This window comes from Panthera onca, chromosome B3 (genome assembly GCF_046562875.1).
Source record: "Panthera onca isolate mPanOnc1 chromosome B3, mPanOnc1 haplotype 2, whole genome shotgun sequence".
Lineage (NCBI taxonomy): Eukaryota > Metazoa > Chordata > Mammalia > Carnivora > Felidae > Panthera > Panthera onca.
The window spans coordinates 104,093,276-104,119,079 of NC_138344.1; the positions used below are offsets into that span (position 1 = coordinate 104,093,276).

General features: G+C 42.4%; 1 protein-coding gene across 2 annotated transcripts in view; it reads right to left on the minus strand.

The window, feature by feature from the left end:
• SLC35F4 (solute carrier family 35 member F4) overlaps positions 1–25,804 on the minus strand; it is a 241,316-nt gene that overhangs the window by 18,807 nt on the left and 196,705 nt on the right. For both annotated transcript variants that reach the window (XM_078448214.1, XM_060619921.3), the window contains exons 2-4: positions 11,570–11,755; positions 6,512–6,809; positions 976–1,195 (exon numbers count right to left, since the gene is read on the minus strand). In XM_078448214.1, the coding sequence (XP_078304340.1) occupies positions 976–1,195; positions 6,512–6,809; positions 11,570–11,755 (704 nt within the window). The remainder of the gene's footprint in view (positions 1–975; positions 1,196–6,511; positions 6,810–11,569; positions 11,756–25,804) is intronic.

Sequence of the window (25,804 nt, forward strand, 5' to 3'; positions counted from 1 at the left end):
ATTTGCTGACTATTAAAGTTTTAAGGGTTAATGGCTGTCATCAACTCTCTAATATTAATTTCAGCAATTAGGGGGACAAGGACCCTGGGATCATTGCAGTAAGAACAATATTTTGATAGCAAAATATGTTTCACATCCAGTCTTGGACATCTCTTTCAGAGAAGAATTGTGTGATGTTTATCTTCTGGGAAAAGGCTTTTCATTTCATTTCTACTCTTTCTAAAGAATTATTTTCTCAGTATTTTCGTCATGGTGGCATTCCAGATACATGAATGAGCTCTGGCTCCTGAAGCCTCCATGACTTTCCACCAATCTAACAGAACAAGCATGCAAGATAAAATCTTTTAAGAAGTCCATATCACTTCTGAAAGGAATAAACTCAGAACTGAAGTGGTCAGTGGAAGTTTAATACAGTTCAATTGAGGACCTGTACCCCAAAGTACAAGTTGGTGCTTTTCGTTCCATTTCTGGATTAGCCACGCTAGATATATAGCCACTTTTAACAGCATTGTGCCATTACCAGTGACTTTAATTACTGTTTGGTAACCTTATCTACTTACACCAATGTTAATTAAATCCATCTCGGGCTGGGGGGAGGGAAAGCATGAGGGAATTGTCCCAACGTATGGCGACTGAAAAAAAAAAATCAAAATCTTTGCTGTGGCTAATTTTCCCAGACCCCTTCACCCTGAGGATAGAAGGAGTTGGTGACACCATTCATTCTAAAAAAAAAGAACTTATCTTCTCTGTTTTAGGGCCTCCTGTCGAAATCAGCCAACTGCCCAAGGGAGACCATCTCTGTCTTTTCATGATATTGTAACTGCCTGGGTGTTCTAATGCATCTTCAAATTCTAATTTGTACTCAGAACCAATGGGGAAAGTTTTACAGAAATTTCATGAAACAAAGCAGCACTCCTGATGCCAAGGATCTACAATTACGGGTGGCCTCACACATTGAATCAAGTGTGCCATTACCCTCACTCCCATGAACCTGTCTTTCAGCACGATCCACGACAGCAAGAAGACAAAGGCTTTGTTACAACAGAACAGAGCAGAGACATCCGTGGCTGTCAACTTCTTTAAAGCCAGTAAATACAGGTAATTAGTCAAAGTCCATAGAATAGAAAAGGGAGCAGTTCTTTTAAGGAAGAGCTTCAATGTCAGACCATCTTCACCAAAAATCCGACTGCATTCCCTAGGAAAGAAAAAAAGGTTGTCAGGTATAATTGTGACATACTTTGTGTTGTCTAACTCTTGACGGTCATTTTCTGGCAAGAGCACAAACGCCAATGCCTATCATGCATCTGTGGAACTTACTGAACCCAGGCCTCCCATCTCTGGGCCACTACAGGGGCAGAGGGTTCCATGGAAAAGAGCCCATGTCTCTCCAGACACAGAGCGAAGGCCCTTTCCTATCTAGATATTCTCTCGAGATGGCTGGGACAGCCATTCTGCTGCTGAACTTTCTCAGAGAAGCCTGGAGAAATAGGGAAATGAGTCATTTTCAGAATTACTGTTAGAAGAGAGAGAAGGTTCTTTCCCAATGGGCAAATGCAATAGGACCAGGAGGGTCGCTACTGTGTGAACAGGTATAGACAACTTGCAGCTTCACATATGGTGGAGAGCCACACACAGTTTGGAATGTTATTTTTCCTAAAAGACTATGCCTCTTCCTTATGTTTCTGCCCAGTTGAATAATTTGTTTTTCCTCTAGCATTTTTAAGACAGGAAAAAAAAATGAAGGAAGGTTCTGTGATGACCTCCAAATGGTAAATAAATAAATAATCAAATGCAAGTTGTATTTATATACACACAATTGGCTGTTTTGGAGGAATTACATGAATTTGTATAAAAATAATCAGTTCCGTTAAATCTTTGATTTGATTTCTATTTGCTTATTTTTTTTTTATGTTTATTTTTGAGAAAGAGACAGAGAGACATAGTGTGAGTGGGGCAGGGGCAGAGAGAGAGAGAGAGGGAGGGAGACACAGAATCCCAAGCATGCTTTAGGTTCTGAGCCGTCAGTACAGAGCCCAACACGGGGCTCAAATCCATGAACCGTGAGATCATTACCTGAGCCAAAGTCAGACGCTTAACCCACTGAGCCACCCAGGTACCCCTATGTGATGATTAAACCAAGGTGCCATTTCAATCAAAATGTTCAAACTAGTGATACAGACAAGCAATAATGATAAGATAGAAAAACTTTGACTATGGACTGAAAATAGGCTCGCCATTGGGATAACTCAGATTTATTTTTTTTATTCAGTTGTTCATGAACATCCAAGCATTTACTGGGCAACTATAATGTTCCAGGAAGTGTTTTCAAGATTAGCATAAATATCTTGTTTAAGCAACAAGTTCCTAATGTTTGCATGGTTATAATGAAATTACGCGGTTCTAGTTGGTTATTAGCATTAGTTTTTCTTCTAAGTTTTTCTGAAGAGAAACAGTTGTGCCTCGAAGTATTGCAAACCAAAGTAATCTCTAGCCAATGTCTGCCTCACATGCATGAAGCAACTTACTCCACAGGAGGGCCACATGGAGGGAGGGAGTGACAAATTGGTGAGGCTCTAAGCATTGGAGTAAGGCCTTCAATGTCAAGTCTCATGGCAAACGCTGCTTCCCAGCAGCTGAGAATTCTGGGAATTGTAGGCCAGCAAATCCAGGGAGGTTAAAAATGCATATTGCACATATAGAAACCTGTGTAACAGTTTTACTGTTTATGTGGGAGACAACGAAAAAGGAAGGATTGTTTTTAAATAAAAATGTGATTTAAGCATGGGACCCTTGATTTCGGCTGAGGTCATGATCTCACGGTTTTGTTCGTGGATTTGAGCCCCGAGACAGGCTCTGGGCTGACAGCAAGGAGCCTGCTTGGGATTCTCCCTCTCTCCACTCTTTCTGTGCTCTTCCCTCACTTGCACTCATACATACTCACGTGCTGTCTCTCTCAAAATAAATAAACTTGTTAAAAAATGTGATTTCCTGAAGGTAAATTTTAACTTGAAAGAGACAAAACTTCAAGGAAGGGATGAAATAACCTAAACAAATTCTTTTGTAAACAGAAATCGCACACACTCACACACACAGGGAAATGGACAGCATCTCTCAAGCCCTGCAGCCAAGGAGATACAGTGAATCAGAGCCACACACAGACCAAGCAGCAGTTTGCACGGGACATCCTGGTATTTTCTGCATTCTCTTCGTTTTCTGCATTCTGGTCATGCTCCCAAAGGGATCTGCCCTGTGAGAAAGTCTGCCAGAGAGAGCTGGCGTTCAGAGTCATGGGCTCATCCTGATATCTGTAACTACTAAATGGCTTTTTATGTATTTAAAAAACTTTTAAATATTCCTTTGTATGTATATTTTTTCAATGTTTATTTTTGAGAGAGAGAGAGCACGAGCCAGCACGAGCGGGGGGAGGGGCAGAGACAGGATCTGAAGCAGGCTTGCGCCGACAGCAGAGAACCCAGTGCTGTCACAAGTACCCCTGAGATCATGACCTAAGTCGAAGTGGGTCGCTCAACCCACGGAGCCACCCAGGCGCCCCCCCGAATGGCTTTTTAAATACACATTTATGAAGAACCACAACAAACCCATTTCTGATGAAAGGATTTCTTTTCATATCATTGGCCCTGGCCAGGGATGGTTCTTCCTTCCCAGAGCCCACCATCATGCTGGGTTCAGGGCTCTCAAGCAAAGACTTTGAATGCAGGAGAGCACACATTCTGAACCCACAGGGAGGCACAGGGAGAGCCCCCCCCACCAAGGGGGTGGAGATTGTTCCTTTCACCTGGCTCATCCAGTCCCCCTCCCTGGTGTTGGCTTCCTTAGTGTTCCCCTCTTTCTCCCGCCTCTCACTGCCAACCTTCTTCTCCCTGTTTGTCACTGCTATAGCAGGAATTAAAAAATGCTCTCCGCTCAAACGCCAGGTCACCTGTGTAGAACTTTATGCTATTTAAGCATTATGTACTAAGAAATGGGAAAATTCAAAAAAAGAAAGGATTTCTATCAATAAGCAAGTAACAACTGGTCTCTCCTTGGAATGATGAGATCAGAATTTCTAGACAAGAGGCACTGATGGGTGGTAAAGCTTAGACTGAAGCTTAGAAGCTGGGGGACACTAATAATTTAATTATGTTCAACATTGTTATAGCACTCAGTAGTTACTGAACCCCTTCTGTATGTCAGATGACATCTTAAGCACATTTCATAGGTGTATGACATAGACAAATATATCTTTAGCTCTAGCTTCATGCTTTCTAGAGACTTTTTCCTTTAAGGAAACACCGCTGTCAAAACTATGGCTTATAAATTTTTTTCTTATTAAATTTAAAATTCATGTGATACAATTAAATTCTCTTCATGGTTTATATGAAATGATTGTAATATCCAAAACAATTTCCAAATGCACAATTCCCACGATCTAGATCTGATACATTATTGAAAATTCTTTTGACGTTAGTGATAAGAAAACCACTGAAAATGCTTTCATACCATTCAAAGAAAATGAGAAAATAGAGGGTCTGGCGCAACGGGACAAATTCTGTTTCCAGTCTCATACACTAAGTCTGTTTTCCCCGTGTTCTGCCACGAGAGCTTCGGGGAGGGCCTCCTTGGCAGATGGTGTTAATGAGTCTACAAGGCAAAAAGATCAAGGATCTTAGGATTTTCTGGCAATGTTTACCTCTCATACGGAGGGGCCCTCTGGAGAATATGCTCTTCAAAGACAATGTTTTCTGCTTGACAATAAAAGCTCTTTGATTCGGCTTCAGCAATGGTCAAGTTCACTCTACCTGCACTAACAGGTGGAGGTGTCTCGTCAAATCACAGGTCTCACTACATGTAGAGTTAGTCAGACATGAGAGATGTAGTGGAGATGAAACTCATTCCCAAAACAACATTTCTGTCAGCAGCAGCCTCTTTGTGTAAATGTGTTATCTTAAATAAAACCCACTTGGCTTGCTTTGAGGCGTTCTGAGGTACCACATCCCATACTAAACTTTTGTTGCTTTTATCAGTATGTGTGTCCAAACCCTAGGAGCGCTGGAGTAAAACATACATGCTACGGGGTAAACTATTTTCAGACAGGGAGAATTTTAGTCTGATCATCATGTCCCCTGCAATCGCTTATTAAATATTGTTATTAAAAAGAACTTATGCCCCAGGGCGCCTGGGTGGCTCAGTCGGTTAAGCATCCAATTTCGGCTCAGGTCATGATCTCACGGTTTGTGAGCCCCGTATGGGACTCTGTTGCTGGCAGCTCAGAGTCTGGAGCCTGATTGCAATTTTGTATCTCCCTCTCTGCCCCTCTCTGGCTCGCCACCTTTCTCTCTCTCTCCCTCTCTCCATAAATAAACATTTTAAACAAACAAACAAACAAGACCTTATTCCCCCAAGATCATGTGTATTTTGATGGGAATCAAATACAAAGTATCTTTAGCAGTCACCAATAGGTATAAGACTTCTTTCTTTCCTTCAAACCAGAAAACATTTATTTTTTTGTAAATTGGTTTTGTTTAATTTTAATTGCATTATCATGGATACCATGGAAAATCAGCTCACAGTGTGACTCTAATATTTCAGGGCACTTCCAAGCTGGTGATAGAAAATGGAAGTTGAAGGTACACGCTTTGCAGTTTGTCTGATAAATTCACTTCTTTTCAGTAAGTACAGGGGCAAGAAAGAAATGTTATTTCGGCTTCTGCAAAATGTATTTATTGTCATTCTACCAAGGAACAATAAGCTGGTGTGGACAACTGTCCCTTTCCCATTGGGTGCTGTGTAGGGCTGGTCCTGCCAGCTTCCTGAGCTTTCCAAGATGGCGCTGCAGAAGCCAAGTTCAGCACAGAGAAACTACTGGAACCATGGCACTACCAGGTTCAGAGCCGGTGAACCAACAGTGAAGGCCCCATGTGCTCCTAGCCAGCAAAGAATGACATCTTCTAAACCATCAGGGCCAAACTTCTTTTGCATGAAACCAGGTCTCTTTATCTGCTTAGGCACCACAGCTTCCAGAATATTGAGCAAATGTTTTTATCACAATTAATCTTATGAATACAGTTTTTTTTTTTCTGGGCCTGAGACACTAGTGTGTTCTTTTAAAACATGTCTTTCAGAGATAATTCTGGATTGAAATCTGGGTTATTTGGAAGTATTGGCCTTGGACAGGTCATGTAATCTTTCTAAACCTGTTTCCTCTTGTGTTAAAATGGGAATAATACCACCACCCTCAAAGGTAGATGTTACCACCAATGATGATTAATTAAGATAAGATCTACAAAAGCACCATCACAGCACCTGTCATGTGGTGGACATTCAGTAATTTTTTTGGTGGGGGGCCCAGATTCTTCTTCCTAGTGCTCATGTATTCATTACCAACCCTAGATCGGAGCTCTCTACACCTCCCCAAGTCAACTCAGTTCATATTCCAAAGAGATAAAGTTATGGAGATTTTCATAAAGTTATTTTAAAACATCTCGTGTTGGCCATTTAACATGAAACCTACCTGAATTTTTTCATTGGAGACTGCTTTTCTTGAGCAGTGGCCAGATGACCAGAATAGTAGACTGGGAAAAACATAATGTTCCAGTTTGTTGAAAACCAAGTCATGAAAAATGGACAGTAGAAGTTCTTGTAAGTAATTTTTACAATCTGTGTGGTTCCAACCCAAGACGATGAGACTGACAAGATGATCAAAAGTCCCCAGACGGCCTTCAGAACCATGGACGTGCATGACCGGCAGCGAGCCTTGATTCTGTTTTCTTGGCTGCTGTTCTCAGGATGAGTCTGTGTTCCATCATCCCCTGAAAACAGGAAAGGAATACAAATGTGTGGAAATCAGGTTATAAAACAGCGACCAAAGAGGCACACAGTAGAATTACCAGTGTTTTTCTTTTTTTTACCATCATTTAAAGAGACTGATAACTCTGGCTCACCTTCTCTCCAGAATCTCTGCTCTGTAAGGTACAGTATATATCTCATCCCCCATCCAAGCCATGACAATGCTCATGAACTTGGTGGATGCTACACTGCCCTTCCATGTATCCTACCCACTTTCTTGTAAAAGCATTACATATTTCAGCCCCAGGGACTTCGGCCTTGGCCACATGTCCTGCTTTGTCTAATCAAATGTGAGCAGGGAGGTGTGAGGTATGCCACGGCCCAGCAGAACTGTTAAGAGGCATGATAAGGTCCCACTAAACTCTCTTGCTCTTCTTCTCTGTCACTAGAATGGAAATTCCCAAATAGGAGCTGTCTTTTCAGTCTCTGTGGGAGAATGAGCAGAAGCCAACCAAGGCAGCCTTGTCTCTCCTGACATAAAAAGTAAGTGAGAAATAAATATTTGTCATTAGACTCTACTAAGGTGTTTTTTTGTTTTTGATTTTCTTAAAGTGCAGCAAAGCTGGCTCTTAAACTGAAGAGCAATGTGCCCCAAGAACAGGGCGAATCCTGACGACACAAAATCGTTTCCCACCCACCTCAGAACAAATTACTATTTAATGTATTTCTGGGAGCACAATGAGTTCAGCTTTGTATCTTTACATTTACTAAGAAAATTCAGCAGCAGTTTTTACATTAAAGTAGTCAAAACTTTCTGAAAGTGACGATCATAAAGGCCTTCTCCCTTGATAGAGAAAACAAGTTCAACACAATAACTTTATGCACCTCTCAGGAAACTAAAGGGGAGCAGAGGTCATCCTGAATCCCCAGGCTGAGACCCAGGTGGTAGAATCCTGAGGGAAGGGAGGCAGAATTGCCTACAAGTTCTCTCCTGTCTCCAGGTACCTCCTTTGAGCACAAGGTTTATCCCGGGGGTTAAGTGGTGTGGTCCACAGATTGCAAGTGGGAGTGGATGGTAGTCATTTTACCTCTCCAGAACCTGCTGACTCTCTCGTGCTGAATGTGTTCCTCCTATTGCTTAATGAGCCAGGCGTGACTGCCCCGCTGGAGTAAAAACTTTCACATAGCTAAGGCTTTGTGTTATAATTATTTGGGGGGGGGGGGTAGCAAGCCTTTAAGGTGAATTCTGAATTGGGGAATATAAACCAAGTAATGACAAACACAGCAATTACCACATGACTTCTGAGTCTTATAAACCGTACTGAATTCTCAGGGCCAAGGCCTCTAGAAGATGAAAACTGGTATTATTTTTTTTTTTATTTTTTTTTTAACGTTTTTATTCATTTTTGAGACAGAGAGAGACAGAGCATGAATGGGGGAGGGTCAGAGAGAGGGAGACACAGAATCTGAAACAGGCTCCGGGCCCTGAGCTGTCAGCACAGGGGCCCAATGTGGGGCTCGAACTCACGGACTGCGAGATCGTGACCTGAGCCGAAGTCGGCGCTCAACCGACTGAGCCACCCAGGCGCCCCGAAAACTGGTATTATTTTATTTATATATTCAACAAAATACTTGGTAATCAATCAGATCACCAGGAGCTGGTTAGCTAGTTAGGTGCCAGGGGTTCAAAAATGAAAGACGTGAGCTCACATCCTAGTGGAAAGCCAGAACACACATCCAACACAAGTGTGATAAGGGCCAAAGGTGGTAGATACTGGGCCATATGTAGGCAGAGGAGAAGCACTGGTTAAGGGATGGGGTGGAAAGTGATTAGGAGAAACTTCCATGATGCAGTGACATTGAGGCTCGAAGTGTGAGCCAGCTAGCTCCCTTTACTGTGTATAGACAATACCTGCTCTTGATAAGAGTTCTGCAAATCCTCCCTACAACCATCTGACTTATGCAGAGAGTAGAGGGGAGAAAATAAAATGAGTAAGAGGGTAGAATAAGAGACTCTTGTCTTGGGAGGCTGGGAGAGAAACATTAACCTACTCAGTTAAATAGGTATTAATTACCACTTCCATTTTACAGATGAAAAAACTGAGACTTATGTGAAAGGTTGTCCAAGGTTGAACCCAAGTCAGCATGACTCTAGGCTCCAAATCTTTCATTCTGAACACTCCTTCTGTCTAGGTTTCAGGCTTGAGCTCTCCATTCAAGCACTGGAAGTTTCAGAAGTGATTTGGAGAAAAATTTCTGTTTCCTGATGGGAATGGTAGTCTTGTACAAAGTTGAAGAGGAGTGATGTCTAAGAGAAAGGTATACTCTACATTTCAGATTATTAATTCTCAGGGACTATCTCATAAAGGAGGAATGATCCTACAGAGATTCTCAATATCCCTTTAAGTTGATATCTGCCTTCACTGTCACCTTCTCTGAAGGTCGCTTGGTGCCACCATCGTACCATGGACAGTACTTTTGATGACATTAGTCGTCACCTAAATCCCTCCATATCTTTGACCCATTCTTCTGCTAACTAGATGTAATTGTTGCCAATCTTTAATTTTACCACCTATAGATACCCTAGAAAGACTGGGTCTACAGAGCTCTTTTATTTTTCTGGTCATTTAAAATTTTCGACAGTCCTGCTTAGCTTTATGGTTTTGTATGTATCCTTCAAACTGATATACCAGGAGTTCCACCCCTTACTATGAGCCTGGATTAGAGTCATTACTGGTAGAGGCCACTGGAATTTGGACACATGAGTAGAACCATTGTATGGCCTTGAGCACATGTCTGATTCTAGCTTAGCTTCTTCATCTGCCAAACAGTGATAATATTTGCCTCATGGGATTTGTTTTGAGGTTAAGTACATAGTATTCCTGAAAGCATGGTGAGCTGCTCTTCAGATTATTCTCCTTTTCTCATTTTTCTATGGTGCCCTGGAATAACCCTAAGTGCCTTCTGAATCATCACAGAAAGAGTAAATTACGTCCCATGTGATCTTTCATGGTACAGCCTTTGACATGTGTAGTTTGCATATGACAGATATGGCAAGTCTTTGTCAACCAGTATATTTAATTTGTAGTTTGCATATGATAGATAAAGCAAGTCCTTATTAACCAGAATACTTAATTAACTGGAACATTCTATTCTGCAGATAACTGGGATAATAGGAATATTACTGCAACTTATTAAAGCCAATTAAAATTTTCTGAAGATTTATGATGCCATTTTCTTCATTTTTTTAAAAAGAGCCTTAGCCTTAGGGTCAATAGTTGCTGATATAGTGTTTTAAAATACTGTCACTTTTTGAAAAAAATATCTTTTCTTATATAAAAAAAAAACCTCTTATCCAATTAGTAGTACCCTAGAAGAGGCTTTCATATTTCCTGTATACCTTTGTTTACTGCCCCCCATCCCTAACTGAGTCCCCTGAATTTCCATTTCCCTTCTATTTATTTTTTTAGGCCAGTTTTCTCCAAGTTATGTTTTGTTTTCAACTAACCACTTATTTTGGATGGAGTATTTTGTTGTTGTTGTTTGCTGTTTGATTATTGTTTTTAAGGATGCAAGAGATTTTAAATATGTCACTGATAAAGCAGAAGGAATGAGTGGAAGGAGAGATTGCAAATGCAGGTGAAAAGCGATGGAGAGGAAGTGATCATGGACATAGCAAAAGGAGTTCACATCGGAACGGCAGGAACACACACATTAAAGATGGTCCCAAAGTCATGGTCACTAGCAAACAAAAGAATGGAGACATTAAGGCAAAGAGGAAAGCGTCTGTTGGCATACAACTGCTTTGCTTTTTGCAGAAACGGAAGTGTGGTCATGTGACGAGAGGAAGTGTGTATGAACTGGGTACTTGAGCACATTCTCTGGGGAAGGCAATAAGATATCCACCGCCAAGAAGTACCGGTGTGGGCAACATCTAGTGGACTCAGGCGCATTTGGAAATTATACATTTGCTGGGAAACTCCTGGATCTAGTTATGAGATGTATCGAGCAATTCCAGTAACCCAAGTAACCCGGGAGTTGTTGAGTGTGGTCAAATGTGTGTGAGGAAAGTGTAGAGGACTTGACGGATTAGTTAAATGCTGATCAGGGAAGCAGGCGGTGTCCTGAAGGTGCAAAACTGGGGAGACTAGAAGGGCTCCAAAGACCGGCAGTCCTGACGAGCACAAAAGCAGAGTCTGTGATTTTACTAATAGTGTTTTCATTCTTCTTAGAGTGGGAGTGCGCTACCACTGACTCCCAGGGCTGAGATCAAAGATGCTGGCTTTTGACATCTTCAAGATGCGGAAACTAGATACCCTGTGAACTTAATAGGGTGTCACCGTTTAATCATGTGTTAAGCCCTGCAACGGCAGGTTTTGGTATTTGGTTTCTCTGCTACACTGTACGTATCCCACTAACAGATCCCATCTATACATGTCCCTTCTTCCTTCTCCTCCCACTTGATAAACTCCCCACTCCCACTCCTCAGAGTCTGTGTAACATCCCTGTGTTCTGGGCCAATGGTGTGATCTTTCACGGCTGGTTCGAAGGTTACCTAGGTGTACTGTTATTTAAGAGGAGGTCAGAGAGGGAGGGAGCCAAAACATAAGAGACTCTTAAAAACAGAACTGAGGGTTGATGGGGGGTGAGAGGGACAAGAGGGTGGGTGATGGGTATTGAGGAGGGCATCTTTTGGGATGAGCACTGAGTGTTGTATGGAAACCAATTTGACAATAAATTTCATATTAAAAAAAAAAAAAAAAAGAGGAGGTCACCAGCTCACCTGATCTGTTCTGCCTTTCGACTCTATGTCCGCAAACTCCAGAAGATCCTCGGCTCTGAAGTTCAAGAATAGGAGCAGAAGAATCTTCGGTGACAGAAAGAGGGGACAGTTGCCTACTGATGCCACTGTGTGAACTGGGGCAGTTGGCTCCTGGTTTACATCGAGTAACTGATGATCTGGAGGTACCTGGGAAGAAACAGTTCATACCAGGTTGAGAACCTGCCAAAAGAAAAAACTGGAAACAGATTTTGTTCATTTGTATTATTTTTTTAAAGTAGGCTCCAATGCAGGGCTTGAACCCACAACCCTGAGGTCAAGACCTGAGCTGAGATCAGGAACTGGACACGTAACCAAATGAGCCACCCGGGTACCCCTGGAACAAGATTTTAAATGCCCTGGCAGTAAAACACATGGCAGCGGGAATCACAGCCCTGATGGAACCTTCCTTGAGCTCATTTCTAATTTTATCAGAGGGGCTCCTAAAAAGAAAAGTCTGCGTTGGCAAGGTCTGTGTCCCTAAGCTGAAGGATCTTTTTAGATAACTCTGTCCACCAAAACTGAACTTTAGAAAATGGCGCTTGGTCTGATGCATCTGTTCTGAATTAGAACTGCTAACACAGTCAAACAGTTTACCTCAAGGGAGGGAAACTGTGACGTCATGCTTGCATCCTCCTTATTCTTCCTAAGGTTGGCTGTTGAATTCCTAACTAGCGAAAGTGCCCACAGTGACTCCTGTCGAGTCCACCCTACGCTTTTCCATCGGACTGGTCACTAAAGTCCAATTTGGTTGTGTCTCCTCAATCACCTCTGGCGTCTACCCGCTCTTACAGATGAAAACGCACGCCTCAGGATCCTCCACGGGTTAAGCCCCTTCCAATCATGATTAATCTCCATGGACCCCCACCCAGGGTTGGCTTCATGGGCCTGGAGCCAGTGCAGTCACACAGGGTGCTGTGCTTCTTTGGAAGAACCTCACATACCCTCCCCCCCCCACACACCCCTCTCCAAGGTCCAGGGTGCCACGTGGAAATTCTTTAACCTTTCAGTTTTTTTGTGTGTGACTTCTTTTTTATTATTTATTTATTTACTTATTTAATTTTATTTTTGAAAGAGAGAGAGAGAGAGAGAGGCACAGAGCATAGGCAGGGAAGGGGCAGAGAGAGAAGGAGACACAGAATCTGAAGCAGGCTCCGGGCTCTGAGCTGTCAACTCAGTGCCCGATGCGGGGCTTGAACCCATGAACCACGAGATCATGACCTATGCCGAAGTTGGATGCTTAACTGATTGAGCCACCCAAACTCCCCCTTCTATCTTTTTTTTTTTAAAGCTTATTTACTTGAGAGAGACAGTGAGAGAGCGTGAGTGAGCATGAGCAGGGGAGGGGCAGAGAGAGGAGACAGAGAATCCCAAGCAGGCTCCATGTTGTCCAGGCTGAGCCCAATGCGGGCTTAAACTCACGAACTGCAAGTCATGACCCGAGACGAAATCCAGAGTGGGTCACTTAACCTACTGAGCCCCCCAGGTGCCCCTCTAAGTGACTTCTGATGGGATAATGGAGCACAAGCAGGGGGCTTGGAGCCTCAGCTCAGGCTTGGTTTTGCCTCCTGTTGTCTCCCCACCTCCTGGGGTGGGTTTTCAGCCACCACACCTGAGTCCTTGATTAACAACTGTACAGGGACCTTGGTACTGGTATGGGGAGTGTTGGGATCTCAGGGTGAGACTCCCAGTGCCTGCTGGGGCCTGCATTCACCCAGCAAGCATCCCTCTGTCCAAGGGAGCAGATGTTAAATAGCAAATAAAAAATGCCATGGTAAGTAGAGAGACAGAGAACATAAGAAAGGAAAAAAACCATTTTCTGCTTTTTGAACAAGGAACTTGACATTTTCACTTGGCACTGGAACCTCAAATTACATAGCTAACCCTGCCCCCATCTGAATACTCCATTCCAGCGAGGCTGGTTCTGGCTGCGTTCTGACACCTTACTCTTAGTACTGATAGCTTTAAGCCTTTTACTGGGTTGTTCCTCTACCTGGAACATCCTGAATCTACCCAGGCCTTTAAACAGTAAGATCAAATCCTGATCAGTTCATTCAGTCTTTGCTGTTAAGTCACATGCATCTACACTTTCTTTGAACTTTCACCGAAGGAGCTCATTTTGACGGTAGTCATGCACTGGCTTCCCCGGGGCTTCACTTTCTCACGTGTGAATGCTTCGGCTCTGTCTGCAGAAGCTGCCTGCCTCTCCGTCTGTCGGAGACTGTTCTACACTCTCTCACCGTCCCTTGCTCTGAGTAAATGTTTAATTTTGAAATAATTTCATATTTACAGAAAGGTCGGAAAGACAGTCCAGAGAGTTCCCAGATGCTCTTTACCCAGGTTCCTCCAATGTTAACATCTTGCATCTTCTGGTGCATTTGTCAAAATGAAGAGATTAACATTGGTAAGTACCATTGACCCCATTCCAAATGTTCTTTGGATGCCACTAGCTTTATCACTAATGGCCTTTTCCTGGGCCAGGACTCCACCCAGGACACCACATTACATTCAGTCATCGTGTCTCCTTGGCTGCCTATGTTTGTTCACAGAGTACATTTATTTTTCCTTGTAAGTTAGGAGTGTCTCTATTTCCAGTAGACACTCTGCTCTGCAGAACAGAAGCTATCATCCTCTCTGGGTCACAGAGGTTATGTCTTGGCGTGGTGCTTTCTGAGATGGTAGAAAACCAACCAATGAAATGCAAAATCTTGAAATAGCAATGGCGTCTTGGCTTTAGTTTGGCTTTGAATAATCATGTCACGGACTGTGTGAGTAATCACGTAAAGCAATCTAATCAGAACTTTGAGAAGCAGTGGTGTCCAGAAAAAGAACGCTTGAATTCCTGAACCATCATCTCCCGCAAGAACCTAGCAGAACTGCAGAGTAACTTAGCTGCAAGTGTTCATTCTGTGTTCCAAGCCTCTCCATCTATGACAAAAGTGTATCTTGTTTTCTTTCCTTTTCTATTTTTCTCAGTCTTGGGAAAAACAAGGAGAAGTCTATAAAAACGGAATTAGCTATAGCATCTATTATTAAGTGTCTCAAGTTGCCCTAATTAAAATGTATTATATAATCTTGCATTTAAAAGAATAAAAAATGTACAAGTACTCAAAAAAATCAATAGAAGAATTAGACCAATTATTATGCCTAAATTAATGCTATATTAGTATTGTTATTACAAAAGTGTCAAAACACATAAGGTTTTTATTTTACATATCCAAAATGTTTACTGTGACTTTCACAACTATGTTTCTTTTTTTAAAATATTTTTTTTTGAGAGGGACAGAGTATGAGTGGGGGAGGGGCAGAGAGAGGGAGACACAATCTGAAGCAGGCTCCAGGCTCCGAGCTGTCAGCACAGAGCCCCATGCTGGGCTTGAACTCACGAACTGCGAGATCACGACCTGAGCCAAAGTTTGCCACTTAACTGACTGAACCACCCAGGCACCCATCCAACTATGTTTCTAATTGAGTATTTCAAATTCAATGAAAAGAGTCTGTTTAAAATCCAGTGAACTCTCATTTATGTTCTTCCAGAGGGGCTGACACTCAGATACTCCAGGAGTCATTTTTAATTTATCTTTCAAGTATTTTTCATTAGTGAGTTATGCCTTCTCATGTTTTCTTAGGGGAATATCAGGTTTCATTTTGTGATCATTTGGCAATTACAGGCCAAAAGGAGGAAGTCCAAAAATAGGTTGGGAAGCTAGTTGAGCAAGGATTGAGACAAAACATTGGCCATAGACACTAAGAAGTTGGTAAATCATGTGTATCTGGGAGCGTTGGATTTGTAAGCCAAAGTAGTGATTTCTCCGGCTTCCTCATTTTCACTAAGTGTTATGTCCTGGCTTCTGCACCTCCTAGTCCCTAAGCAATACAGCTCAACACCCATTTTCTGCTGCCTCACACTGGTTGATTTATGGACGAGATCCGGGAGCAGTTGAGCCACTGGAGACATTTAAATCGTTGTCCTAAAAAGGCACACTTTAAACTTCAGAGCCAGGCCCAGAGGCACGGTCAGGGCTTGGGCCATGAAACAGTCATCTCCAATCCTGGAAGTGAAAACACCATCCCACGCTACACAGTCTTGTGCCATTCACTTAATATAAAGCCAACTCTGACAAAAATCATATTCAGAATGTCACCTGGGATGCTAGGTGACATCATATCTATTTTCTATTGTCTATGCCACAGTGAGTGCCTGGGCATCACAAATTCAGTTAGTGAAAAGTGTTTAGACTTTAATAAGTATTGAGAGTAAACTGTATTACAAGTGATAGGTTGGAAGTCTCTCATTAGTCACACCAGACGGCCCCCACTCTTCCTTGTAAAGACATCTGCTCACGTGAGCCATAGCAGTAGGGCCATCTTGTGTCATTTTTCATATTCTTCATTCACAGGCTCTGCATGTTCCCCAAATCAACTTAACTCAACAAATAGTTATTAAGCCACGATTCTAGGGCAGGATTGTGTCAGGAACAGGAGTTAGATAATGAAGAATACACAGTCCCTGCCTGCATGGGGCCTTCAACATGGTATTGGGATCAGACTTGTAACCAATTAACCATAATTTAATGTGAATTGGAGAGCAAGAAGAAAGGGAGTGATTCATTCTGCCTGGAGCAGGGAAGTCTCTATGGGTTGCTACATCAAAGTTGGCTTTGAACGATGAGCGGGGCTTTGCCAGACAGAGTTCTAGGCTGAGGAATAGGCGATAGAGTCAGAGGAAACCACAGGAGCAGATACTCAGAGGGGTAAAGAGGACGCTATGAAACAATGGTGAGATGAGCAGCTCTAAGGTGCTGAATTCTGAGTACAAACAAGCATTGAAAATCCTTTCAGGAGTGTTGTTCAGATTAATGGTCCACAGAACGTACGCAATCAATGTACGCTATTATAAGGAAAAATAAGCAGGTAAACAAAAATGATCATTAATGGTACTTTATCAGTGAGAACGTCTGACTTCAGATACAGAAATCCAAACTCGATCAGTTTACGCAAAAATGGGGAGTTTTTAGGAGCTTAGCAACCAAGGGACAGGGCAGCCAGGAACGTCCCTAAACCTCAGGAACACCTGGGACCTGGGGCAGCGTGTAGGCAGACAGTCCCCATCTCCCACTGCAGGTGCCAGATTCATGTCTTCTCACTTGGCCTCTGTTTGCCTTTCTCTGCAGAAAATTTAATCATTTGAAGCTCCCAGCTTTCCAGTCTTGTAGCTAGCCTCCTGGGAGAAATCTAGTTGCCCAGAGTCAAAAATCTTGAGGCAGGAAATTGTGTCTTACACTGATGCCTGGTACAATTTCTGTGGCCACAGATCACAGCGACAACACCAGGAAAGGGCAAGTGGGGCTGGGGTGACAGGGCCCTGGGCGTCCACTTAGAAACCTCAAAGCAAAAAGGGCAAAGAAATGCTGAGTAAAGCCTAATCAGGGTGTAAGGTGTAGGGTTCTCAGATGACAACTTGAAAAGCCGTGCGATAAAAAGTAGGAAAAGGTCTTTGGAAAGTAGATGAGAAAGAAGCAATGGGTCAGGTAAGAGTCTGTGTGAGCAAGCACAAGACGACTTGGAAGATAATGGACCAGACTCTAGACATCATTCTAATAAGAGCCCTGCCGTTGACTCTCATCTCTCATGAACACAAAAAATCAAGGACATATTTGGTTCTACTAAGCATTATACTGAACAGTGAGCTAGAGATCTTATCCTCACTTGCCCCAAGCTATGCCGCATACTTACCTGAAACACCACAGGTAGCCCTGATGCCCAAACATAAAGACACCGTCCTGGGGATGGGGGATGTGGGCGGGGGGTGTTGGGAAGGAAAGTGGAGTCGGAGAGGTAGGGGGTGTACGACAAGAGGCAGCATAAAGTCCTGGAAAGACTTCCCAGAAGGGCAGGGCACCGATTGTCTACGTCCTCTCGGGTAAATCACTTGACTTCTCTTTGTCTGTATTCTTTCATACTCTGAAATTTAGTGATTGAGCAAAATGATCTCCTAAATCCCTGTAGCTTTCTCTCCTTTGATATAAAGATATTTCAAGCAAGCACCTGCAAATTATGTTTAACCAACAAACTTTGTCGATTTTCAGCTAATTTTTTATACCCATTTATATTAGTCAAGGTTTCAGAAGGAAGGGAGAGCAAACTCAAAATTAGGATACTTTATTAGAAAGGTGGTCAAGGTTTAGGGCTATAAGGCTATATGGTTCCCTAAGCCGCCCACTGCAGCATCACCTGGGAGCTTGTTAGCAATGCAAATTCTTAGGGCACCTGGGTGGTTCAATGGGTTAACTGTCTGACTTTGGCTCGGGTCATGATCTTGCGGTTCGTGGGTTCGAGCCATCCGTTATGCTGTAGGCCGGAGCCTTCTTTGGATTTTGTGTCTCCCTGTCTCTCTACCCCTCCCCCGCTCATGCTCTGTCTCTCAAATGTAAACTTCAAAAAAGATTTTTTAAATGCAAATTCTCAGCAGCCACTTCAGACTATTAAATTAGAAACTGCAGTGGGGGTAACCTGTGATTTAAGGAGCCCTCCAGGTGATTCCAATGCAAGTTAAAATTTTGAGAACCACTGTATGTGATACCACAGGGGGGAGGGAAGTACCCAGGTGTAACGAAGGCTCCCTCTTACTATACTTAGGCCTGAAGGGAGAAGGAGAGGGAGTGATTGGAAAAATCTGGAAGGAGAGGCTTGCCTGAGATGAGTTATGACTTTTCATTAAGGTAGGCATCCAGCTGGGAGTTCCTGAAAATAGTCCTTTCCTTTGATATCTCTTAGGGACCCCCCTTGATCAGTAAACCAAGGCCAGAGGACAAGACAGCCTATTTCTGTAGTCCGTACAGTTCAACTGCCACAAAGAAAGAGAAGTAGAGAAAGGTTGTGGGGCAGGTAGAAAAAGAATCTGGAGGGGCAAAGGTATCTATATACCATGTTTCTACAATAATATTATAATCACAGAATCAGGGCCTAGACCACAAGTTCTCCTAGCTTTAAGCTTCTTTGATGAATGATTCTTCTTTGATGATTCTTCCAACCAATCTCTTGAAAGTCATACTTTAAGCATAAAACTAGCTTTGACTATTTTCAAATAATCTTTTATAAGTGTGTTTCTTTTAAATATGCATGATCTTTCCTGCCAAGATGTTACAATCACTGAAGAAACATCGAAGACAGAAATGCAATCCTGAATTTTGACTTGGAGTTGGTTGGAAGTTACAACAATCACTTTGACATTTTGTCTTATAAAAACAGGTAAGATACCAACAATTCAACAAAAGGTTATGTAAAAAGCCATATTTCAGCTTATTTTTTTAAACTCATGTTCCATCAAATTACAATGGCAGAAAATATTCCTTGTAGTGAGGGAATATTTATTCTCATCAGTATTGGTTGAGTTTTCATTGAAGTCTATACGGAATTTGCAAAAAAGTTACTCACTTATTAGGTAAACACTTAACCCTAGGATTATTGAAAGGGGTCAGTAGGGTGGATGGTTAATACACAAGCAATATACCAACTTTCTGTTTCAATTCTGCACTGCCTTACTCTTTAAAGCCCAAGGTCTCCTGCACAACACTGTTTTACTTACTAGTATTATTCACTCTATGTAGCTCTGAACACTCTTGATTCATTTCACAGAGAAATATCTTTTAAAATAACCTAGTTGTTGGTTATATTATTATCCGTATTTTTTGTACCAAATTTTTTTCAAGACTTGCTAATTATCTTCTTGCTAACCATCTCATCTTATTCAAGACGTAAATATGAAATATTTGGGTACCTATATAGGCATATTAAAGTGACCTTTTAGGGGAGCCTGGGTGGCCCAGTCGGTTAAGCGTCTGACTGTAGCTCAGGTCATGATCTCATGGTCAGGGAGTTCAAGCCCTGCATCGGGCTCTGTGCTGACAGCTCAGAGCCTGGAGCCTGCTTTGGTTTCTGTGTCTCCCTCTCTCTCTGCCCCTCCCCCTGCTTGTGCTCTGTGTCTCTCTCTCAAAAATAAATAAACATTAAAAAATTTTTTAAATAAAAAAATTAAAAAATCGTTTAAAACCTAATTAGTTTTTATTTACCTAAAATGTGTAATTAGAAGAAAGGACTAATAATTGCTATATTTATGCTATACACATCTTGTTCCTAAAACAGTATTAATTTATTCTATCTGGAATAAGATTTATTTTCTCTATCTATAACTAACTTTAAAACTAAAAAAATCTGTCACTTCTCCCTGTTTTTACAATGTAAAAATAAAAGCGTCTCGCACTTATTTAACACCTACCATGTGCCAAGAGCTTTACATATATGGTCTCTAAACAACACAACACTGTGGGGTGGACTTTACTATTCTTATTTTACAGAGAAGGAAAGTGAATCTTCAACAGCCCAAGTAAGGGTTTAAAAAGTCGAGTCCAGTTCCAAAGTCCATATTCTTTCCAATACGCTCTGTTGCCCTTTCCATTTCAGCTACTCAGCACTGTTGAGCTCTTTCTGTATGTAGGGGAAATAGTTCCATCGTACAGAAAATAAGGACAATTACTGTTCAGAGAGCAGAGAGATCAATTTCAGCCTGGACAGTTACAGAATACTTAGCAGAGGATGATGGGTTCCAGCAGATCCCAGAGCAGGGCAGGGTTTATATAGGAAGAGAGCCTGGAACAGCTTCCAACAAAGGAAAGTGGAGATTTTGCCTTTTTAGTTGTTGAGAGCAGAAGAGGCATTTTGAAGAGGGATGATGGGTTGGAAGCAGAGTCTCCCAAAGGCAAATTTGGGAGAAGAGGGCAAGATGCACAGAACAAATAGAACCTGGAAGAAAGACATCTAATGGAAGTTGTTCAAGCAAAAACATGCTCTTTAAAGAGAGACAGGATTTCCCCTTTAGAAATGTGTATTGCAGTAGGACCCTTTTTCCCCTGCTAAAATACAGGCATTCACATGGTGAAAGTCGAAAGAACACCAATAATCATAGTTTCTTGTGCTTGGAAACTCGTCATACTTATTCTTCATGGTCATGACTGAACCCTTGTGTGATGCAACCAGAGCACCCCTTACCCCAGGTCTATGTCTGCCAGAGGGGCTCCATTCTTACTTAGGCAACCCATATATTTGTCAAGCACATGTTCTGGATGTGTACTCTAAAGAAGATTTTGGGATTAACATGCATTTCTCCTGGCTCCCTTCTCCCAAAGAACATATGATCCGTAACACTTGCTTGTTTAGATCATTTCTGGACCCATGTCTCCATCCAGTATCAAGCATTTATTTCCTCACTGCTGCTCAAAGTTGTCACCCTTCCCTCAACTATGGCTCCAAATCATGCCCATGTTTTATTAAGTCTACAGTTGTTTTCCTAATTCCAGCTACCTCTTATCTTGCCCATACTCAGCCTCTGACTACTCGGTCTTGTTACTCCATACACCTTCTGTCATCTGGAGAGTTCGATTATAGGTTGACCTTGACGATTTTTGCTGAACATTCATAGAAATCTGAAATGGATTTTTAAGTATTCCCAATGTACCTAAGAAAGAATTTCAAATCTATTTGGCTGATCCTAGATATGAATCAGCAGAAATAGTATAAAATTTCCTTTAACATTTTTTTTGATGATAGTCTCAGTCTTAAATAATTTCCCAGATGATAGAACGTGTTTTTCACTGCAAAAGAACAAATAACAATTTTATTAAAAATCTCTAAGCCCCATTAACAACTCCTTGAATGTTTTTTTAATGTGATTACCTTAGGCCTCTGTCCTACTTTTAACTGCTCAGCACTCAACTCCCTTCCCATTTAGGGGGAACTTCCCCCCCCAACTACATAAGTCTTGCTGGGAAATTGTCCCATATCCCACAATGGAAGCCAAAAGAGGCTTTTTAAAAATTATTTACTATTATTATTATTATTATTATTATTATTATTTTAGAGAGAGCACAAGGGGAGAGAGGTGGGGGAAGAGAGGGAGAGGGGAGGGGAGGGGAGGGGAGGGGAGGGGAGAGGAGAGGAGAGGAGAGGAGAGGAGAGGAGAGGAGAGGAGAGGAGAGGAGAGGAGAGGAGAGGAGAGGGAGAGAGACTCTTAAGCAGGCTCCATGCTCAGCACAGGGCCCAATCCCATGGCCCTGGGATCATGACCTTAGCCAAAATCAAGAGTTGAATGCTCAACTGACCAAGCCACCCAGGCATCCTCAAATGAAGCTCTTTAGGAAGCATAATGCTCTCCCTGCCCCTGACAATGGGGGGCAGGCATGACTGGGTTTCACTCCATCAAAGCCCTGTATCCAAAACTATAAATCTCAAGAAACCAGGATGGTTAAAGTTTCATGAGCAACAGTGGCAGCTGGGTGTTGGGTTGTGATGGCAACAGCAGTATCCTGGAGGATGTCCCGGCTGCTCGGCTGTGAAGGCCCTCAGTTCCTGCACATTTTCCAAGGTTCTGTGAGTCTCCCTTCCCCAGTCCATCCACTAAATCTCCCTTTTGCTAACCAGCCATAACAGCTTTGGAGGCTCCCAGTCAAGAGCTCTAAGACCAACTCTCTAGGACTTTCATGTGCACCCAACCCCCTGGTGGCCTCTTCTCATGTCCTTTCCCCTTTTCTCTAATGTCCTTACTTGCTACTTTTCTTGTATTGTGGCCCTACGAGTAACACACTTTGTTCTCAGGGAGGGGCCCACTGAAAGATTTAGGAAGATTTAGAAAGGTGTTTTGGAATTCTTGCCAGCTAAGCTACACGAACCCAATGGCAGACATTCTTGAGGGGGTACAGTTGGCCGTTACCTTTGCTGAACACCTGGGCACAAGTTTTCCCCTGGAAGAGAGATGGCTGATTCCTGGGTGAAGGTGGAGAGGGAGAATCTCTATGATCACCAACCCCACTTCTCTCCCATGTCACTCAAGGCTCTGTGATGCCAAACAGCAGGCAGAGATTCATTGACCATACAGTAAAAAGGCCTGTCCTGATGGTTCTGAAATATTCACTTTAAGCCAGAAAAACCGAAAGACATTTAGGATCAACTTTAGAATATTTCCCACAGAGACCAGCTCAATAAATTGAAGCAAGAGAGATTAAGAGAATGCTGTGCCACATACCTGGTCTGGTATAAATCTACAGCTTGGTTACTCTGGAGTATTAAATGCAGTCCTGGAAATTGTGCCTTTGAATATCCACCCCTGTGTCTCAGTTGGTAAGACACTGTCATTAAGACTATACAACTATTTTCTTTTTATAATACCATACACACTATTCCTGAAGCATATACAGATAATGTAATGGTATTAATCATATTTTACATGAATTGATTAATTTTACATTAATCATATTTCAGCTGCAGGTGGGAGTGTTTATGCTTGAAATAATAACTTCTTGTTAAAATAAGTAACTGATTCTAGTTTGTTTTCTAAGTCTAGATTTTTATGTTGAGCTTGCTTCCTTGAATGATCTTGTTTGCTTTTCATTAAGCCTTCACGTTGACTTTCTTGGAGTTGAGCCTTTGTCTCTTCTTCCCCTAAAGTCTTCCTTTGCTTGTAATTTGAACTGGAGTATTTACCCACGTGCATGTACACATGAAGGGAACTAACCACCCTCCAGCAATGTCACTATTGCCCTGAAAATCTTGAAAAATATGCCCTGACTGTAGAAACCTTTTACTTACAAATTCCTTCCTGGTAGGTTCTCCTGGAATATACTTTTCCTTCCAAATGGCCCTGGTGAATTTCATAATTGATGGATTAGACAAAGCATTCACAAGGCGGTCTCATAATTGATTGTAGTCAAAAAACAATTCAGGATAACCCAAAAGACCTGTGGCTATTGACCTGTGTGATAACCCATTAATTAAGAAGTTATTGATGCCTACTATGTGTCTGGCCCTCTGCTAAGTGCAAGGAAGACAAGAAGGCATGATGCTTACTCTCATTTTCTTATGTTCTAAGAGGGGAAAAGCCAATTACACAGTAATTTCTATAAACAGCACTGAATTCTGAATGGGTGGACAAGCCAGCTTTTCATCCCGGAGCCAAGGGATGGCTCAGTCCCTTGCAACTGCCAATGGTCCACCAGTATCTTCTCATTTGGGACTTGCCTTTTTTTTTTTTTTTAATTTTTTTTTTTAACGTTTATTTATTTTTGAGACAGAGAGAGACAGAGCATAAATAGGGGAGGACCAGAGAGAGGGAGACACAGAATCCGAAACAGGCTCCAGACTCTGAGCCGTCAGCACAGAGCCCGATGTGGGGCCCGAAATCACGGACTGCGAGATCATGACCTGAGCTGAAGTCGGCCGCTTAACTGACTGAGCCACCCAGGCGCCCCATGGGACTTGCCTTTTAAACCAGAAGCTTATGGATCAGTTCACAAAATATTTATGCCTTATGCATGAGCAGAAAGAAAGAAATGGGTAGAAGAGCATGCCAGGGTACAGCTAATGCTGTTAGCATATACATTTGTCACTAGGGAGGAGGACAAGTCAGGAACTGGCAGAGGCAGCTGCTTAGGCAGCTCCACTGTGATTTAGGCCACAATCTAAACACAACACTTTGCAAGCTTCTGCCCCGGGGGATATGGGAAAAGCTACATGGTCAGCATCAGGTTATTTTCACAATTGTTATGGGTGTCCATACCTAGCAGGTGGGTGCACTGACACGGCCTTGAATCTAAACCTGCAGGTTAAGTCCAAGCTCCACATTCATACAAACCTCTTCCTCACTCACCTAGATTCTACTGTTCCTTCAATGTCCAGCTCAAGGCCTACCATCAGCTGTCTGGGTCCAATGTCTACTTCCAAGGGCACTTGCTACCACTGATGACCTAAGCAGGGAAATGGAGTGATCAGATTTGGGTTTTTCAATGAGTGCTCTGCAATGTGGAGAATGGCTTGAGAGGGAGTAACACCAGAGATAGAATGACTTGTTAGGAAACCACTGGAGTGGTCTGGAGGAGAGATAATAGTGGCCTTGCAGAGGTGGTAGCAGTGAGGTCAAAGAGGGGGTTGATTTGAGAGCCACAGCACTGCCATAATTTGGTAAATGCTTGGGCATGGTTGTAGGAATGAGGGTGAAGGAGTAGTCAAGAATAAGTATCAGTTTCTGTTCGGGACAACTGAATTGATAAGACACCATTCTTAGACATGTTAAGTGTAAGGTGCATGAAAATCATTCAAGGGAGATGGATGGTGGGCAACTGACACACAAGTCCAGAGTCCAGAAGACATTTTTGGGATGGAGACATAGACTGGAGAGTCATCAGTATATGGACAAGTTATTGAAGCTATAGGAGATGTTATGGGTTGAATATATCCTACCCCGCCTCAGTTCACATATTGAAGTCCTAATCCCCAGTAGAGCAGAACGTGACCTTATTTGGAGACAGGATCTTTATAGAGGTAACCAAATTAAAATGAGGTCCTGAGGGTGGGCCCTAATTCCATAGGCCTGGTGTCCTTATAAAAAGGGGAAATTTGGCCACAGACATACAAACAGGGAAAACGCTATGCAAGATGAAGCCAGATACTGAGGTGTTGTTTCTAGGAGTCAAAGAATGCCAAGGGTCATCAGTATATCACTAGCGACTAGGCAAGAAGCATAGAATAGATTCCCTCTCACTGGCCCCAGAAGGAAGAAACCATCCTAACACTGTGATCTCAGATTTCTAGCTTCTAGAACAATGAGACAATAAATTTCTGTTATAAGCCACCAAATTGGTGGTACTTCGTTATGGCAGCACTAGTAAACTCATATAGGCAGGAATGAGATCATCCAGAGAGAGAAGGCTAACTGAGAAACACAGATAACCAGGGCTGAGACGCAAGAAAACCAAGAATTAAAGGGGTATGAACCTATAAAAAATAAAGCAGCCAAAAAAGTGAGGGGAAGAAACAGGAGGATGCAACAATATGGAAGCCAGAGAAAGAGTGGGAGGAGAAGGCCATGGCACAAAGTTTGGCTTTAGTCATTGTTGACTGTGGAAAGAATACTGTTGGTGGAATAGCAGGGGCAAAGGGATTGGCCTTTCCTGAGAAAGGCGTGGAAGCTGAGAAAGCACAAGGAGGAAGTGTTGACAGCACACAAGTGCAAAGAGAAAGGCATTATTTTCTACACAGATTGTGCAAATAAAGAAATGTGATGTTAAGGAGTAGACAAACCATTCCAAATCTGTTATGTAGAGGATGGGGATGGACACTTTATGCAGATGGATGGATGGAGGGACAAGATCA